The 18,274-nt window shown below is 36.0% G+C and overlaps 1 protein-coding gene across 3 annotated transcripts in view; it reads right to left on the reverse strand.

The window, feature by feature from the left end:
• Nucleotides 1-3,192: 3,192 nt before the first annotated feature.
• Nucleotides 3,193-18,274, reverse strand: part of cul1a (cullin 1a) — a 42,906-nt gene continuing 27,824 nt past the window's right edge. The window contains 10 exon segments of one of the 3 annotated variants that reach the window (NM_199659.2): nucleotides 3,193-3,774; nucleotides 3,811-3,925; nucleotides 5,414-5,527; nucleotides 7,729-7,834; nucleotides 7,962-8,044; nucleotides 11,007-11,054; nucleotides 11,144-11,236; nucleotides 13,659-13,790; nucleotides 14,586-14,662; nucleotides 15,908-16,025. In NM_199659.2, the coding sequence (NP_955953.2) occupies nucleotides 3,845-3,925; nucleotides 5,414-5,527; nucleotides 7,729-7,834; nucleotides 7,962-8,044; nucleotides 11,007-11,054; nucleotides 11,144-11,236; nucleotides 13,659-13,790; nucleotides 14,586-14,662; nucleotides 15,908-16,025 (852 nt within the window). In that variant the 3' untranslated portion in view covers nucleotides 3,193-3,774; nucleotides 3,811-3,844. 3 annotated transcript variants of the gene reach the window in all.

The following is an 18,274-nucleotide window of genomic DNA, read 5'->3' on the forward strand; positions in this document are numbered from 1 at the left end:
CTTTATGTAATGTTTCAGAGCTATAAAAAAATTACTAAGAAATATTAATTAGTTCAGAAATTTTGGTTTGACCTCTATCGTTATTTAAACACCCCTCCCACCTTTGCACAATTTTTTAGTTTAAAAGAAATTATTTGTTATTACTCAGAATCTTCACATAAATCTAAAGAATTTATCTTCAACTTTTTTTTTATCTTGTTTGGAATTTTTTTATGCATAAGCAAAAATGCATGGCTTCAGTCCCTACTTTTCGACATTTTCTGATTGAAGTTGACTTACTGCTCAAATTATGTTTAAAAACCAAATATGTGTCAGATTCCTGGTTCTATATGAAGAACTGTTGTCTATTGACTCTCATTTGAGTTAGAACGCTTTCCTAATGCTCTTAATTTATTTTCAGATACTTTTGTACAATTTACTTACCCCTTCCTTTGTTTTGTTAATCTTTTTTCTTCTCCACTTTCTGCAGCTAATGTTTGTATTTTTTTCTCTCCTTTGTATGTCTCTAATATCGATCTCCTGATTGTGGTTGTATATTTGCATTCTTTAATAAAAAATAAAATACTAACAAATATTGGTCTAACAAAAAGAGTTTGGGTTGAGTTCTTATGTTTTTACGTTTACAAATTTTGACTCACACTTTTGTCCTCAGAGACTTAATGAAAAATAAAATAAAATTTTATTTTTTTTAATTACATTTGTTATCTGTAAAAAAAAATGAATGAAAAAAAAACATTAAAAGCAAAAATGGCTTAAATCTCCTTTGCATTTTCCCATTTTTATTGACGAATTTGACTCTCGTTTCCTCTTTTAGATTCACACACACACAAAAGCCAAAGTTTTGATACATTACGACAACACATTAATGGAGTATTTTCTTGTTTTTTTTTACCTCCTGTATGGTTTATTTACCTGTATATTATATTTATAAATAAGAAATATAATTATCTAATTTTTCTGTTATTGTTTTAGTCTGGCAATAAAAAAATACTGACAAATTTACATTAAAAAGTTCAACGTGGGTTTTTCTATGTTTGATTATTACTTTTCTCATGAGAAACATAACAGACTATATAGGCAAATTATTTAATTTAATGGCCAAATATTATATTCACAAATATAAATTTTGTTCATCATTACCTAATTTGCAGGACTTTCTTGTGACAAATTATTTAAGTACACAATGTTTACAGGCAGCAATAAAAGTGTAAAAACTGAAACTAAGGATAATTTTCCCTCTGTAATTAAATATTGTTTTTAGTATTATTTATCTCCGTTTTACTTGATGTCATCCAATGTTATGGTTATTAATATGATTGTATAAATGATGGATTGTATTATTAAAACACAACAAAATACTAATAACCATCCGTGCCGTACAGGCATCTGTGATCCTCCTGCAGGGGGCGTTTGGCGGTCGATTCAGCATAAAACGCACTTTATCGAAGTATTTCCAACCTTTACCAATACTTTACTCTAAATCACAACTAATTATATTATACTCTATTAAATTTCCTAAAAACAAATATGACTTACAACGAGACAGACTCATTTCGTGATTAACCTTTCAGAGTCGGTTCAGTGGACAATTCAATCGTCTGATTTGAGTCAACCTGTTTCAATGATCTGCTTGGAGCGTGTCATTTGTAAACAAATCAAGAAATATGACCGAATTCCCATAGATTAACGCACTCTTTACTTTTATAAATATTTTACATATCCTTTTATTCCACTTTAGCATTATGTCTCATTAGTTAGTTATGTCTCATTAGTTAACAAGGTTGCTTATCAAAACAAATGCACATGCCCACCATCATCGCTACATTAAATGGACAGTTCCCCCCAAAAATTTAAATGTTCTCAATATTTACTCTCAAGTGCTTCCAAACCTACATGACTATATTTTTACGGTGAACAGAAGAGATGAAATCTATATCTAAACATTTATGTACATATTTTGCTGTATTTTTTCATCATATGTTATATTTAAAGTCAGCATTTGAGGGTGACACCATGGTTCATGGTTAGCAGTCACCCCACTGCAAGAAGGTCACTGGTTCGAGCCTCGGCTTGGTCATTTGTCATTTCTGTGTGGAGTTTGCATGTTCTCCCCGTGTTGGCGTGGGTTTCCTCTGGGTTTCTCTCACAGTCCAAACACATGCGCCATAGGTGAAATGAATAAGCTAAATTGGCTGTAGCGTATGTCTGTGAATGAGTGTGTACGGATGTTTCCCAGTACTGGGTTGCAGCTAGAAGGCCATCCACCAGTGAAAGATATGCTAAGTTGCTGGTTCATTCCGCTGTGGTGAGCAAGAAAAATGAATGAAGTCAGCATTTGAAGTACGTCCAAGAAAAAAGTTAATCAAAGTCGTTTAGACAAATACAATTGAACGGTGGCCACAGTCATATCACCCTTTAGCTTAAAACTGGTTACTTACTGAAGCCAAGTCGGGCTGAGCCTAATCAGTCCCACTTAGGAAAACAAGGTTGTTGTTGGAAGTGGTGTTAGTGAGGCCAGCAAAGGCACCGGCGGTCTGCATGAGTCCTAATGCCCCAGTATAGTGAAGGGAACACTATACTGTCATTGAGTGCAATCTATCGGATGAGATGTTAAACCGATGTCCTGACTCTCTGTGGTCATTAAAAATCCCAAGGCACTTCTTGTAAAGAGTAGGGGTGTAACAAGGTGTCCTGGCCAAATTCCCTCCATCATCCCCATCCACTGAATTGGCTCTATCACCGTCTCTCTACTCCTCCAATAGCTGGTGTGTGGAGCGCACTGGCGCCATTGTCCTGCAGCTGCTGTCGCATTGGCCAAGTGGATGCTGCACACTGGTGGTGGAGTGGAGAGACCCCCCTCATGATTGTGAAGCGCTCTGGGTGTATGTTGTATGGGTTATTTACACAATTAATGCGCTATATAAATACACATTACATTATACATTTTATCCACCATGTTTTCTTGTACTCCTGTGAATAAAATCTGCATACAGACACTGCAAAAAATAATGGAAATTTGAAAAATATGAGAGCTCCTATGTTTTTTACCTCATGTCTTTTCAGATGGTTTGACTTGACCTGTTTTGAGGAAGGTTCCAGATTGATAGGTCCTGCAGATGCACATCGATGTCCGAATAATTAGTATACGGTCTTGTTTTTTTTCTTCACACAGTGACTCCACAGCATCAGAAATACATACAGAAACTTTTAATCCTTTTATTTAACACACATTTAAAAAAGTGAACCACACTATACAAATGGTTTTCTGGTAGCAGGTAACAATGCAGAGAACACGTCTACAAACCTGTCCAACTCGCTCATTCCCGGTACGTGCAGATAAAATTGCACGCGGTTTATTTTCCTATATGATTTTTTCCTTTCTCCTCTTAAAACATTTCCCTCGTTGCTACGATTTCAGTGTAACTTTGTTCTTTTTTTCATCATCTTCTTCATTTAAATGCTGATAGGCAAGAGCATGCTTAATGTGTTTGTTTCTGATTGGGTTCTTCCAAACCTGCGATGTTTTATTTTGCGAGATTAAAGCTCGAGGTCTCCGTCGCTTGTATGTACATTTCAAATGCAGTCCGTCCACATCCAGGGCAACAGTAAAGTTACTGACGCGCACACACTCCTCTCTTCTGTTAGTCCTTATTAAACTCTCATAATCCCATCAACACAGGCCGAACATCAAGAGGAATGATATTTATTACCCGAGAGACAACTTAAAAAAAACAAACAAAAAAAATGAGTGAGAGAGAGAGAGAGAGAGAGAGAGAGAGAGAGAGAGAGAGAGAGAGAGAGAGAGAGAGACAGACAGTAAAGACATGGAGGAGCAAAGAAATGTTTAGGCCAAGTAGCTGTAGGTGTCTTTCTCTCCATCCACCCGTTCCAGATACTCCTTCTCTATGAGGATGTCAATGCACTTCTGTGAAAGACGAGACAAAGCATGAGCTCTAATACAGACAGCAGGTTTCACCCAGTTAAATTTAAGACTTTAAGGGTGCTTTCACACCTGTTTTGTTCCGAAACAGTGATTAAAAATTTGTTACAATGTTGCTCTTTGTTTTTCATGCGGTTCGCCTTCACACAGCAGAGTTCAAAATAGCTAAAACAAGTCACAAGCGAGTAAACTCTCCTTACATTGGTCAGAATTTCAAGGCTTATTTTGCAGAGGTCTGCTCAGCCGTCATGCGTCCTTATTTAAATTTACGATGATGATCAATAAGACATTATAAGTGCAAAGCTGGGCTTTAAATAGTGACACCCACAGACATCGTCACCAAATTTAAATCAGAGGTAAGACTTTCTCATACAGAGCCCTTGGCTAGAATTAAGCATTATAGGCTTTACATTATAGAGAGAAATAACAGATAAACCAAGACTGCTGCTCGGTCAGTTTTCCTAACAGAAACAGCTCTCGTTAATAGTTAGCATGTTTTCACTTTCGTATTCGACATGAATCTACCGGTAGGAATGATCTCCCGCCCTATTCATAGTTCTCTCTACAATCTTTTCTCTTACTACAATCGATCCGCTTCAGAGTTTGTTTCAATCGAGTCGAGACCCCCTCATTCTGCCGATCTCAGACCAATTGTTTTGGTGCTAAGAAAGCCAGGGTCCTTAACAAAAGTCTAGGTGTGAAAGCCCCCCCAAGACATTTTTGAGACCTATTATGAATGCAATTTAAGACTCATAAATGGCTTAAGACAAAGGAATTTTTCAAATGGCCCAGATGAAAAAGATTTTTATTTGCCCTGTCAAAAAAAAAAGTATAATTGAATACATTTAATATTACAATAATAAATTAATAATAAAAAAATAATATTTTAGATATTTCTAAGCAAAATATTACAAATATTATGTAAAAACAAGCAAGCTCTACTTGTATCCATACACTTGTTTTTTCAACATAAACGTTCTTTAAAATAAAAAAATAAACAAAAGTTTAAAAAAATGTCAGTTAAAAAATATATATATATAAAACTTATTACCGCACGCCTATATTTGAATTAATGAATTCTTGAGCTGATAATAATGTTCGCGTGATTACTAAAGTGCTTCTGACATCAGATCCTTTTATAAACAGACAAACACAAGAGTTAAGCAGGAAAAAAAAAAACAAAGGAGAAGCCGAAAAAAGAATGAGTGAATAATTCTTTCAGTTACCTAAAACATGAACAAACTGCCATGGTTAACTATTATCATCCCCTTTTGGACTGTTATAAACTCAGAATGACGGAGTTACTCTCTAACAGAGGTTACATGTGCTGGCGAAGATCAAAGATGTGTTTAAGAACGAGGGCAATGAACATTTTTAAAACTTCAGTATCGATTGGTACCAAATTTTAGTATCATGACAACCCTAACTTGCACTACTTTTTTAGTGCTCTCTCCATCACTGCTAGAAACTGACCTTGATGACGGGGACTCTGGGTTTGAACCGGGATGAGAGCTGGTTCAAAACCTCCGCCAGAAGCTGTTGATGCTTCAAAACCTTCCTCATCTTCATGATTCTCACTATGGCCGCCTGAAAAATAAGACAAACGCAATCATATTTATGTTAATCTGATCTCAACTAGTTTTATTATTAACCAGACTAATTTTGCAGTACACAGTATGATGGTAAAAAATTATTACATTAGTGTTTAATTTAAACACTTTAATTTAGTCATTTAATTAATTTACTGAAATTGATATTATATACATAGAAAGCACATTAAAAGTGATTATTATGCCCCTTTTTACAAGATCTAAAATAAGTCTGTGATTTCTCTAAAGTGTGTATGTGAATTTTCAGCAAAAATACCACACAAATACTGTTTATAAACTCTTTGAATCTGCCCCTTTTAGGTGTTGATCCTAATTGTGCCGTTTTGGTGACTTTAAATTCAAATGAGAATGTGCTCTTTCGAAAAGAGATGTCTGTGCATCATGATAGCGGCAGATTCAAAACAAGACTAATATTATCTCTTGGAAAAAATAGGGTAAACTAAAACTCCACATTTATAATCCTCTTAGTCACTGACATTAGCCCCTTTCCCACACTGATACCGGTAAACATCCGGAAAATTTCCACTTTACTGGTGTATTCAAAACAGTACTGTTCACACAGGCGAGGACGTTGCAAAATATTTCCGGAAAAGACCATTCACACATTCAATTCAACATACTTGTAAATTCTGACATCATTAAACAGAAATGAGCTCTAAACGGCTGTGCTTGTATTTGTTAACATTTGACTACATTACATTACTCTGTGGATGAATAAGTATTATAAGGACCACATTGCCAGCCATTAAGGACATCCAAAAGAAACAGTGTTTGCGTCGAGCACGCAGTATTCTTAAGGACACCTCTCACCCTGCTCACAGACTCTGCTCATGTTTTCTCTCCTGCCTTCCGGCAGGCGCTTCAGCCTCCCACGGACAAAAACCAGCAGACTGAGGAACAGCTTTTCCCCCAGAGCTGTCTCCCTTCTGAACTCTGCCCCTCACTGACTCTTTTTAAGTGTGAGTGCTTCGAATTGAGCCCAGACTCGGTTTAGTTGGCCGGCCCTGGCCCGGTAGGAAGAGGTGTGCCAGAGCGCGGTTCGCATGGTACACTTTTAGTGTGATTGCAAAGCACACCTAAGCGCGAAACTGAAGATGACGTCACTTTTAGGGGACCGTTTCATATGGTTTCATTTATCATTGTTCACTTTCAATGAACGCGAATTGACTTTATTAAAGACGCAAACCCCTCGCTGCAGCTTTAGCAAACCTCTTAATACCTGCAACCCGACGACTGTCATGGACATTAATGAGCATGAAAAGTTGTGGATCTGCTCGGCAAAATATTTGACTCTGTGCTACAGGGACTCTAAACTGCTCAGTGAACACCGTCTTTCGGATGAGACGTTAAAGCGAGGTCCCGACTTTCTCTGGTTGTTTAAAATCCCAGGATGTCCTTCGAAAAGAGAAGGGGTTTAACTCCAGTGTAGCAGAGGCCAGCTAGTAAGTGCTGTGCAGGTAAACCTCACTCTTCTGAGGCCATGGTCTTTAGACTCCCATGCGGATGGTCACTGGTTCGATACCAGCTCGGAGCGGGTTGGGTGGCGTAGGACCGGCGGGGTTACATTGGTGCCGTGACCCGGATGGGAGTGAGGTTTAGGGGGGTGAGTGTAGCAGAGAACAGCTAGTAAGTGCTGTGCAGGTAAACCTCACTTCTCTGACTTCTAAAAGTGCTCTAGTGACATACGCTAGAGGCCATGGTCTTTAGCCTCCTTGTTAGAGCCACCGACTCCCATGCGGAAGGTTGCTGGTTCGATACCAGCTCGGAGCAATTTGAGTGGCGTAGGCTCTGCGGGGTTACACCAGCATCCTGGCCAATTCTGCCCACTAACCTTATTTCATCATGGTGCTTTGAGTGCCCAGAAAAGTGCTTTATAAATGTAAGGAATTATTATTATTATTATTATAAAAATGCAATGTGAGTGCAGAGGGGGAGAGAAGAGGGGGGACAAGCGTGCTTCGGCACGGTTTAAGGCAACTGCACCTAGTGTGAGTACGCCCTAAATTATGGTACAAAAGTAAGATATTCATTATTTTAAACTAAATCAACTATTTTAAATTGATATATTACTTCAGAAATGTTACTGTAATGGTATCGTTTTTAATGTATCTTGATTAAGTAACTAGATATAAGATGTTACTTAAAAATATATTTTTCTAATCTCATGAACACTGATACCTGAATCAGGAGTTTCCTGTCCTCCTCAATATTTTTATGAGTCGTTTCCTGTTCCTGTTTCTGCTCCGTCTTCATTGGCACATTAATGTTCACTCGCAGCTTTTTACTGTGGAGAAAAACAAACAAACAAAACAATCAACCATCAATATTCACAAACGCATTTAGCTAGTACATCAAAATATGCATTAATCATAGTTTCATAACTGTAATACGAGATGCACTTCAGGACTAACTTTTTATAGCCCAGGAAGAGTTTTATGAGGGTGTCGGGTTTGAATTCCACTTCATCCACGTTTGCGTTCTCATCCTCTAAAACCTGCATAAAAAACCCTTATGATTTATAACCGAAAACACAGGTATGATAAATATTATATACAGTTGAATCCTCAGTCGCCCTCCTGTCACATTTTTTACTTTTTCAAATATTTCCTAAATGAGGTTTAACAGAGCAAGGAATTTTTCACAGTATTTCCTGTAATATTTTTTCTTCTGAACAAAGTCTTTTTTGTTTTATTTCAGCTAAAATAAAAGCAGTTTTTAAATGTTTTAACCATTTAAAGGTCAATACTATTAGGCCCTTTTAAGCAACATTTGTTTACAATTGTTTACAGAACAAACTACTGTTAAACAATGACTTGCCTAATTACCCTAACTTGCCTAATTAACCTAGTTAAGCCTTTAAAATGTCACTTTAAGCTGAATGCTAGTATCTTGAAAAAGATCTAGTGAAATATTATTTGCTATCATCACGGCAAAGATAAAAGAAATCAGTTATTAGAAATGAGTTATTAAAACTATTATGTTTAGAAATCTGTTGAAAAATCTTATCTCCACTAAACAGAAATTGGGGAAATTACATGAAATGACATCCACAGCTCACTTCATATATGTAAAATGTGTTAAAAATGGTTTTAAGTGAAAAGAAAAAACTAAAATGAAAGTGTCTTTTCATTAGAAATGCGACACACCACCTTCAGTAAGTTATGATGACATATTCACAACTCAAAAAAATATATATATAAACACAATTTAAGTTTCATTTTTGGCTTTATCAGTTTAAATGTTCAGCAGTTAAGTTTAATAGTCACTTAAGTAAAAATTTAATAGGTTTATACTTTGCTCTTCAATGCTGGTTGCAGATCCACACACCACTGCTAGATGGTGCCACTAACTGTTCGTTTTCTTGCATCCACAGAATATAATTTTCCCTGCAATTTATTCGACTCTTTATTCCACGTGATACATAAACTACTAGTCAGTCAACAATTCGAACTGTAAAAATGTTAAGTCCAGTTGAATCGAGTAGCCTAATATTCTTTAAAAATCCACCCTGAAAATATATCATACATCGCTAAAGTTTATCACTTTCTCTTTCCTTCAGCTAAGTCCCTGCTTTTTAATAGTTTTAATCAATTATAAAAAAATTAGGGATGTGCGGAGCAGCCGGTATTTGTATTTGTATTTGTATTTGTTGAGAGGGGGAAAAGTATTTGTATTTGTATTTGTATTCGAGTAAAATTCAAAATGGCGCAAAAATACATATTTTTTCTATTACACTTCTAATTTACGTTATATTGAAAGTATTGTTTAATTATACCCATTATATAAATTATAGATATGCAATATTGGCTGTTGTTTTTGAACATGTGATAAGAAATGTCATTGAAAAGAAAATAACATAGAAGCCATTATCTCATCCATGGTTAAACCAACAACTAATAAAATCCCATTGTGAATATTATGAACCCCACCACCACTGTTCTTGTTGAAGGACACTGAATAGACAGAATAAAAACAAATAATACTTCAAAAAACTGTTCTTCTTCTGAAAAAAACTTCTTTCCAATGGGCAGAATTCCAAAAACTAAAATTAACTAAATAAATCTAAATAAAACCCTGCCTGGGAGATCTGGCAGAACAAAAGTATTCTATATAATACTAAAAGATACAGCCCTGCTATTGTCATCTGCCTGCCACAAAAAAAGACACAAAGTTTGTTTGTTTGTTTATTTAGAGATATCTGCAAATATTTTTCAATGGAAGTCAATGGAGGAATATGACTAGTCAGTCATAATATATTTGCAGATATTTCCAATCTGAATTATAATTATGACAAGTCAAAATATAATTAGAGATATATCTAAATATATTTATGGATAGTCTGAACAAGGTTTAAATGCTAAAACGGCTTGCCATACGCACAGTGGCACAGTGGAGATTTCTCTAGTTATATCGTTTCAGTCGTTTGTTATGCAGTGACATGCAGTCAAATATTTCGCCTAACAGTCCTTAGGGATACGGTGACACGCAGTCAGATATTTTACCGGAAAGATCCGCCACTTTTGGCGCGCATAAACAATCATAAAGCTCTCGTGCTGCAGGAAGGAGGAGGTCTGCTGAAGGCGCGCAGCTGACGTGCAGTGAGGGGTTTGCGTCTTTAATAAACTACGGCAGTTTGCGATCACTGAACAGTAAGAATGATTAATAAATCCATATGAAACAGTCCCTTAAAAGTCACGTCTCGCTTTCAGTTTCGGGCTTTGGCGCGTTTTGCACTGAGCGTGTCTCTCTCTCTCTCTCTCTCTCTCTCTCTCTCTCTCTCTCTCTCTCTCTCACTCACTCACGCGGGCATGCACTGTGGTCTCATGAGGAAACGCTGCTTTTTGATATAGTGTTTTTCTTGCTCCCGAATACAAATAATTTTTCAAGTATTTGTTCGAATCAAGTATTCGTAAAAACAAGCTATTCGTGCCTTTCCGAATACCGTATTCGGGTTCGGCTCCACCCTTAAAAAAAATATTTGCATAAATTTTTAATATCATCTAAACTTGTAAAACTTTCAGGTATTGCATTTCAGGTGCTGGACTGTAGCACTGAATAAATGAAGACATGAGGACAGATGACTTGCAGACTGGCACATTCAAAAGTAGGGTTCAACCTATGCAAAAAAAAAAAAAACCTCTCAAATGAATGAAAGTGCCCTTTCACTTCTCGATCGCAAACCTCCATGGATGTTCTATATTAACCAATTATAACCACTTGATTAAACAGGACTAAATAACACCTAAAGAGCTGCTTGGTGATTGGTTAACAATATGTACAAATCAAGTTTCATCAGCAGAAAAATCATAAATAAGTGACATCTGCAGAAATGGAAAACTGCCTTGAAATCAATAAAATATATGAGCTTATTCACTTCATGCTGGCTTTTAATGCATCTATTTTTATCAAAACAACAAACATATTAAAAATAAAAGAAAAATAAAAGAACAGCTTACCAGCAACTTGGATTTTAATAATATTTGCAAAACCTGCACCAATATGTCCTAAAAACAAATGCAAAAATTCTGTTAGATGAACATTCACAACTGATATCTGGACATTGTTTTAAATTAGAATTTTTCGGTGGACGCACTATTTTGATCTGTGTGCTGTCCGTCAGCTGCTGGACTGTATAAACATCTTCTGTGTTGTACTGCAGTAGAATGGCCATCTGGAACGTAGATGCCTGCATGGACACACACAAATATATATTAGTCAATATTCATGCTTTATTAAAATGACTCAAATAAGACTGAATTACTGCAATGAAATTTACATAATCAAACAGAGGAGTCAATTCCACTTCAGAACTATAGAAAAAAAAACTGTTATGGCAGTGCACAATTCACTGATTTCTAATTTTAATATTAAAGTTTGGGGTTACAATAGGAAATTTACTTTTCTCGCATTAAATTGATCATTGTTTGATATATTGTTTGTTTGCTAATTCGATAATGTATATGTTTATAAGATCAGTTGAACACATGATAGAGTAACCATTTCAAAGTGCATTGAGTTCACGATTGATTCATTAAATCATGCATTTGTTGAAACTTAATTTTTTTATTTAACTGAATTATTTGAGAAACTGTAGTGGGGTTTTTACCCCTGGCGCCCAACCCACTTTATTAGCCAAATACCGCTACAAAATTAAGAGAGTATATGAAGAAAATGTTCTCAACATCGGTGATGATAAGAATGTTTATTAAAGGGCACATATAATGATAATTAACTTTCGAAGCTGTTTGGACTGAACTGTCTGTATGTATAGTGTGTCCACTGTCATATTAGAGTGACAGAAACCCAACCATTTCCTGACGTTAAAATTGATTACTGTCCACCAAATTGATTGACTGGCTTCATGTTTCTATAATAACATGTATACACACGTCCACAGAACGTTTTTGTTTTCCAAATAAACTAGGACTAAAATATCTGTTCCAACTGTCTGTGATTTTTATACGTTAAAAATATTTTTAAAACAGAGCATGTTTGTAATAAAGACAGTAAACTCAATATGTTGTAATTCTTAACCTCGATAATCACCATAATCATCCGCATGGTGTCAGTAAACGCTAACATGTGTGTGTGTGTGTGTGTGTGTGTGTGTGTGTGTACTGCAAAAGGCATTTGTGTGTGACTCATCATTTCAGAAAGGCTTGAATAAACTCCCACAAATACATCAAGTAAACTTGGTATTTTTGACTAATGAGCTGTATTTCAGCTTCATCTGAGTTTGTCTCTTGTGCCGTTTATCTGACATAACACATGATGAAAAGCAGACACAAGTGGGAGTGGTGGGCGGGGAGAACCAGCTCATTTGCATTTAAAGCCACAGGCTACAAAAACAGCGACCATGTATTTAGACACCAAAAAGGGCAGATTCTGGAGGCTATAATAAAAATCTGATGGTTATATTTTGAGCTGAAACTTTACAGACATGTTTTGGAGACACTATAAGCACATAAGCATTTGTTATCTCACATCTTGTAAAAAGGGGGAAATTGGTGCCAATGGGAAATAAATAGCAAATCAGAATATTTGAATTTTCATTGCAGGAATAAATTATTATTTTAAATATATTCACATAATGAAGAGCTGATGTAAATTCTAATAATATTTATGAATTTGACTTTTTATTGTTTTTATTTTTTTAACCACAATATTAATGAAAGAAGCAGCCTGGTTAACACAAACAGACTAAAAACCATAGACTCCAAAACTTTGGGCGACATATGCAGTTGAAGACAAATTTATATCCTTTTTTATTTTTATTTACTTTTTTATATATTTCCTGCTGTTTAACAGACAGTTTAAAAAAATAGTTTCAATAAGTAATTTCTAAAAACTAATTTCTTTCGTCTCTGCCATGATGACAGCACATAATATTTGATTAGATATTTTACAACATACTAGCAGTCAGCTTAAAGGTCCCTTGAAGTGCTTTGAAATATACATTTTATTCGATGTTTGACGTAATCTCAACTGAAACACGAAGTGGGGCATAGTGTAGCTCCTCCTCTTTAAAAAAAAAAAAAAAAAACAGCCAATAGCATTTTGATTTATCACAGCTCTGCCAGGGAAAGTGGATGAGCTAAAGTGCATCAAATGAAAAGCAAATGAGAAGCGTTTTGAAGGGGTGCGACATGTCAGACACTACAGAGCATTTGATCGGTGATGAATGGATGAAAAACTAAAGTATGATGCGACATGAATAAAACCGTTGACTCATCTAGGCAGAAGTGACAAACTACAAGCTTTACATGTTTATGTCAGTTTTATATATTTTCTAAATGCAAATTGTGTCACTGTTTTGGAGCATACTAGCTTATAGATATCTTAAAAACTATCAATACTGATAATAACATCTAAAAAAAACTTATTATAATCTAATGGCTTAAATCATATTTTAAGGGCAATATAAATGCTTTACTATGCTAATTAGTTTACCTAGACAAGTAAACTCTCCATAAGCAAAATACAATAGGAAATACTGTGGAAAATCTCAATGATCTGTTAAACAACAATTGCGAAATCAGAGAAAAAAAAAATCAGAGGTGGGCTAATAACTTCATCTTCAACTGTAGATTATCATCACTACTCTGTACCTGTAAGGTGTAGCGGTTTTTGAAGCAGTTGGTGACCAGCTCTCCTTTGGACAGGTGGTAAAGCCAGGTGAGCTTGCGGCCACTGTGTCTGCTGGCATAGAAGGCTGTGAACCTTTGGTAGCTCCTCTCCAACTGGATTAAAAGAAATATATGACAAAAATTAAAACAAAACTGGAAACATTGAGAACGGGATTTACAGGGTTCCCACTCTAAGCCAAATTGATGAATTCCCTGACTCTCTGTAACTAAAAAGAAGAATTTCTATGACCAATAATGAACAGAAAAACAGGCAAATGTTGTGTTGAGCAGACCCTCCAGAATTTAGCGATTCTGCAATTTGTAAATTGAAAGCAAAATCAAGAAAATGACAAAACTTAGAGGTGCTTTTTAAATTGTGTAACTGCTGGAGATTTTCTTCTAACATGGTATGTGACCTGCTTTAGATTATTATTATTATTTCAATATACAAACGACACAAATATTACATTGAACTTTGAGAAAAGGCTCTGTAAAATATGTCATTTTAGGCCTCAAAAATCTGTCTTTTTTTCTACTAAATTTAAGAGGGGCAATTTGAGCACTGGGCAGACAAAAACCAGCCACCGACAGTATTTTATCAGGTACAGTAATGCTGGTAACTGCATTTGATTGACAGTTTACAAGTAAAATAAGACTAAAATGGCAGTGAAAAACATAACCAAAAAAAATAGGCAAAACGTGTGAAACGACGTAATAAACACGATACAGAAAAACATTTTAATAAATGAAATGCAAACTTTAAACAGCCAAATTAAAATCCTTTTTATTACATGATTTGGACATAAAAATCACTTAAATTCCCTGACTATCAATGTCTGGAATAGACCTTTTAAAATTCCATGATATTCAGTGAACCCTGGATTTACATCAAAGCGCATTTGCATTTACCTCAGATGGCAGAGCAAAAGTGCAGGACTGCTGGAAGGGCCATGAACCCGAGCTCAACACCTGAATGCTGAAGTCCACTAGAAAACAACACAACATTCAGCAAGGATTCAATCATGAACGATAGTACATGAGAGAATTAAGGAAGTTTGTTTCAGGCCACGTAAAAAAAAAAAAAAAATCATACCTTAAAATGAAATTATGACTTTGCAAATTTGAAATTACGAAAGGTCTGTCTGCCTGTCTATCTAATACATTAAATCACATTTTGATTTCATTTCAATAATTCTTATAAAGACTTTATGTTCTACTAGATTAATAGTTTTTTAACAATGAATAAAGTGACACATTAAGATAGTTTGTCGTCACCTATTGGCATTACAACATCATTTCTACCTTAAAAAGTGATAATATTGACCTAAATCATAATTTTGACTTATTAATGATATTTACTAGGTCATAACTAGGCCCACCTGGAATCAGCACGCGCAGAAATCAGGAGATTTCCCACAGATCTTTAGCCCATCATTAATTCGGTTTATTTACTTGAGTAAATGTGTGTAAATCTATATTCATTCCATTTTTTTTTATTTTAGTAATATTAGTGACTAATGTGAAAATGCTCATCTGATTTATGCACACTGCATACATATTGCACAGTATTATTTTCTGTCTTTGAATAGATAGATTATATGACAAACTTGCTTTATTTGGTAAATAAAGTAAATCTAATTGGATTTGCATTTTAAACATTAAATAAAAGTTAAAAAGAGTATTATTTTTTATTTCATATATTAAGGTTTTAGTTATGATACTTCCAAAATAACCAAAATTCTCCGCAAAAATAGCAAAAAACGGCCGCAGATTCCTTCTGGTCCTAGTCATAACTTAGACTTTTTATCTTGTAATTTCAACTTTTAAGGCATTTTTTATTTATTTATCTAGGCTTATTTTTATTTATACTCAATGTAACTTCAGCAATTTATGGCTATTTGATGGCAAGATCAATATAGATAAAAAGATATGACATTATAATGATGACATACATTAATAAAAAACAATACAAAAAAACACTTTAATTTAGGGCTGTGTGAAATGACAAAAATCTAGGCAAAAAAAACGAGGGTCACACACATATCCGAATAATATATATTACGATATGTATACCATATGTAAAGAACCATTTCTTTTTTTTTTTACATTTTAAAGTATATACACAGAAATCTATTTTATTTAGAATGTAATGAACGACAAATACATATAGTCATATTGCACAGCCCTACCTCAAGTTAAGATATGACTACTAGAGAACAACTCAAGCTTACGGTCTAGAGGCTCAGAGTTTGTGAGGTGCTTCTTGAACTGTTCATTGAGGTCTTTGCTGACTCCGATGTCCTGGAACATGCGCTGGAGTTTCGATGTGTATTCAAAGCCACACGCTTGCTAAAAAAATGACAAACCATATAGTGTTAGAAACTAATGATGATAATCTAACAAAATTTTTACTGATTGAATGCATAATTTTCCAGTTATGGGTTGCAGCTGGAAGGGCATCGGCTGCGTAAAACGTGCTGAATAAGGCATTTGCATGTTCTCTCTGTTCTGTGATTTTTTCCTTCACTTTCGTCAATTGGTGAAGTTTGTTTCTCGCTACTGGCTTGCTTGGTTTGGGACATGTGGAGCTGCGCATCGATGAATTTGCTCTTCAGTGTTTGGACTTTCAGCAGTGAAAATTAAACCACACTTAACTGAAATAAACAGAACTTTAACTCTGAAAACTGGACTGACAGTTTCAATTCACTAGAACTTTTATGTTAAGCTGCTTTGACACAATCTACATTGTAAAAGCGCTAAAGAAATAGGGATGAATTGATTTTGTGTGGGTTTCCTCCAGGTGCTGCTGTTTCCCCCACTGTCCAAAAACATGAGCTATAGGTGAATTAGATGGACTAAATTGGCCAGTGTATGAGTGCATGTGAGAGTGTACTTGGTGTTCCTCAGGAATAGCGAGGGTTCCTAATCCACCACCAGTGTGTAGCATCCACCTGGATGACGCGACAACAGCCATATTGCGCCAGACCGCACACCACACACCAGCGGATTAGTGAAGAAAAGACAGACTGATGAAGCCAATTATCATACGGGTAGGAGACCATTATGGACAAAGGCCAGTGGGCAAATTTGGCCAGGATGCCAGGGTTAAACCCCTACATCAGGACCTCGGTTTAACGTCTCATCCAAAATAAAGCGGTCACTGAGCAGTATTGAGTCCCCATCAACATACTCGGGCGTTAGGACGCACACAGAATGCAGGTTGAATGCCCCCAGCTGGTCTCACTAACACCACTTCCGGAAGCAACCTAGCTTTCCCATGGGGTCTCACATCCAGGTATTGACAGGGCACAGTCCAGCTTAACTACAGTGAGCAGCCATGTGAAAGTTGCACAAAGCTAGCTGCCAGCTGTCGAATAAATGAGAATCGATCCACAATCGTTAAAGAAAAAATTGCAATGCTCCATTTTTTTTTCTATCGACACCTAAAAAGCCTGAACACTAACGTGAAAACTCTGATTCCTTGTCAAGGCAATTGGCAGATACCAAGTACTGATTCTGATGCTTCAAGCTTTATAATGCATAGAGCACATTTTTCCTCTAAGTATGATACTTAAGTGGAGTTTTCTTCTTACCTGAGAGAATAAATTAAGGATGCTGAATATAATACCTTAAACACGTCTATTATAACCATTTAGTGTGTACATGTCATGGCCAGAAGCAGCTTTTCACAAAATAATAGATAAACACAAAACAAATTGTTAAGAAATGATTAACCATGCAATTCACGAGAGCGGAGTCATCACGGAGCCACTATGGAGACAGTTCGCAGAGCTTCTGGGAGAGGTCATATGGTTGGACACTAGATAGGAATGATTGCTCTGCTCACGTCACAGCAGCTCAAAACACTGCAAAACAATGGCTGGAACAAAGAAACCATGACTCGCGCGAGTTACGCCAATAAACTGTATAAACGGAGGTCACACTGCATCTGTATATATTTTTCTAGCTGTTGTGACGTGAGCACACTAATCGCTCAAGCCCCCACACATCATGTACCTCCTCACATGTTGAGGTGCTGCTGATGTATAACATATACGGGTGTGCACGTGCCTCTTCCTCAGCTTGTAAACTTGGCCAGATTGAGATTGGCCAGATTGGTGAGAACCGTTACCGTACGTTCACACCGAAAGCGGCGAGAGCGTCAAAGTAGACGGAAGTCATTCATTTTCAATGACAGCCGGCAACGATAAGCGGCGAGGGGAAGCGCAGCACGTCTTCGCCGGTGTGGGCAAAGAGGAGAGTTGAAATCAAGTCAACTTTATGGTAATGAGCTATGACGCGGTTCGGCGGCAAGCAATCAGAATGAAGACGTCCACCGCTTGATAGGAGTTCAGAGAACACAGACCTGTGAACTTTTGTTTCAACCACAGTTGTACCCAAGGGTTTGATGATTGCAGTCGCCGGATTTTCAGTTATTTACAATGTTTTCTTAAACGAACATACATTAAATAAGTTACTGGTGAGTTACTGATGTGCATTAATATATATATATATATATATATATATATATATATATATATATATATATATATATATATATATCTTAAAAAAAGCAGGAATCTCACGCAACGTGACAG

The sequence above is a fragment of the Danio rerio genome, chromosome 2, assembly GCF_049306965.1.
Source record: "Danio rerio strain Tuebingen ecotype United States chromosome 2, GRCz12tu, whole genome shotgun sequence".
Lineage (NCBI taxonomy): Eukaryota > Metazoa > Chordata > Actinopteri > Cypriniformes > Danionidae > Danio > Danio rerio.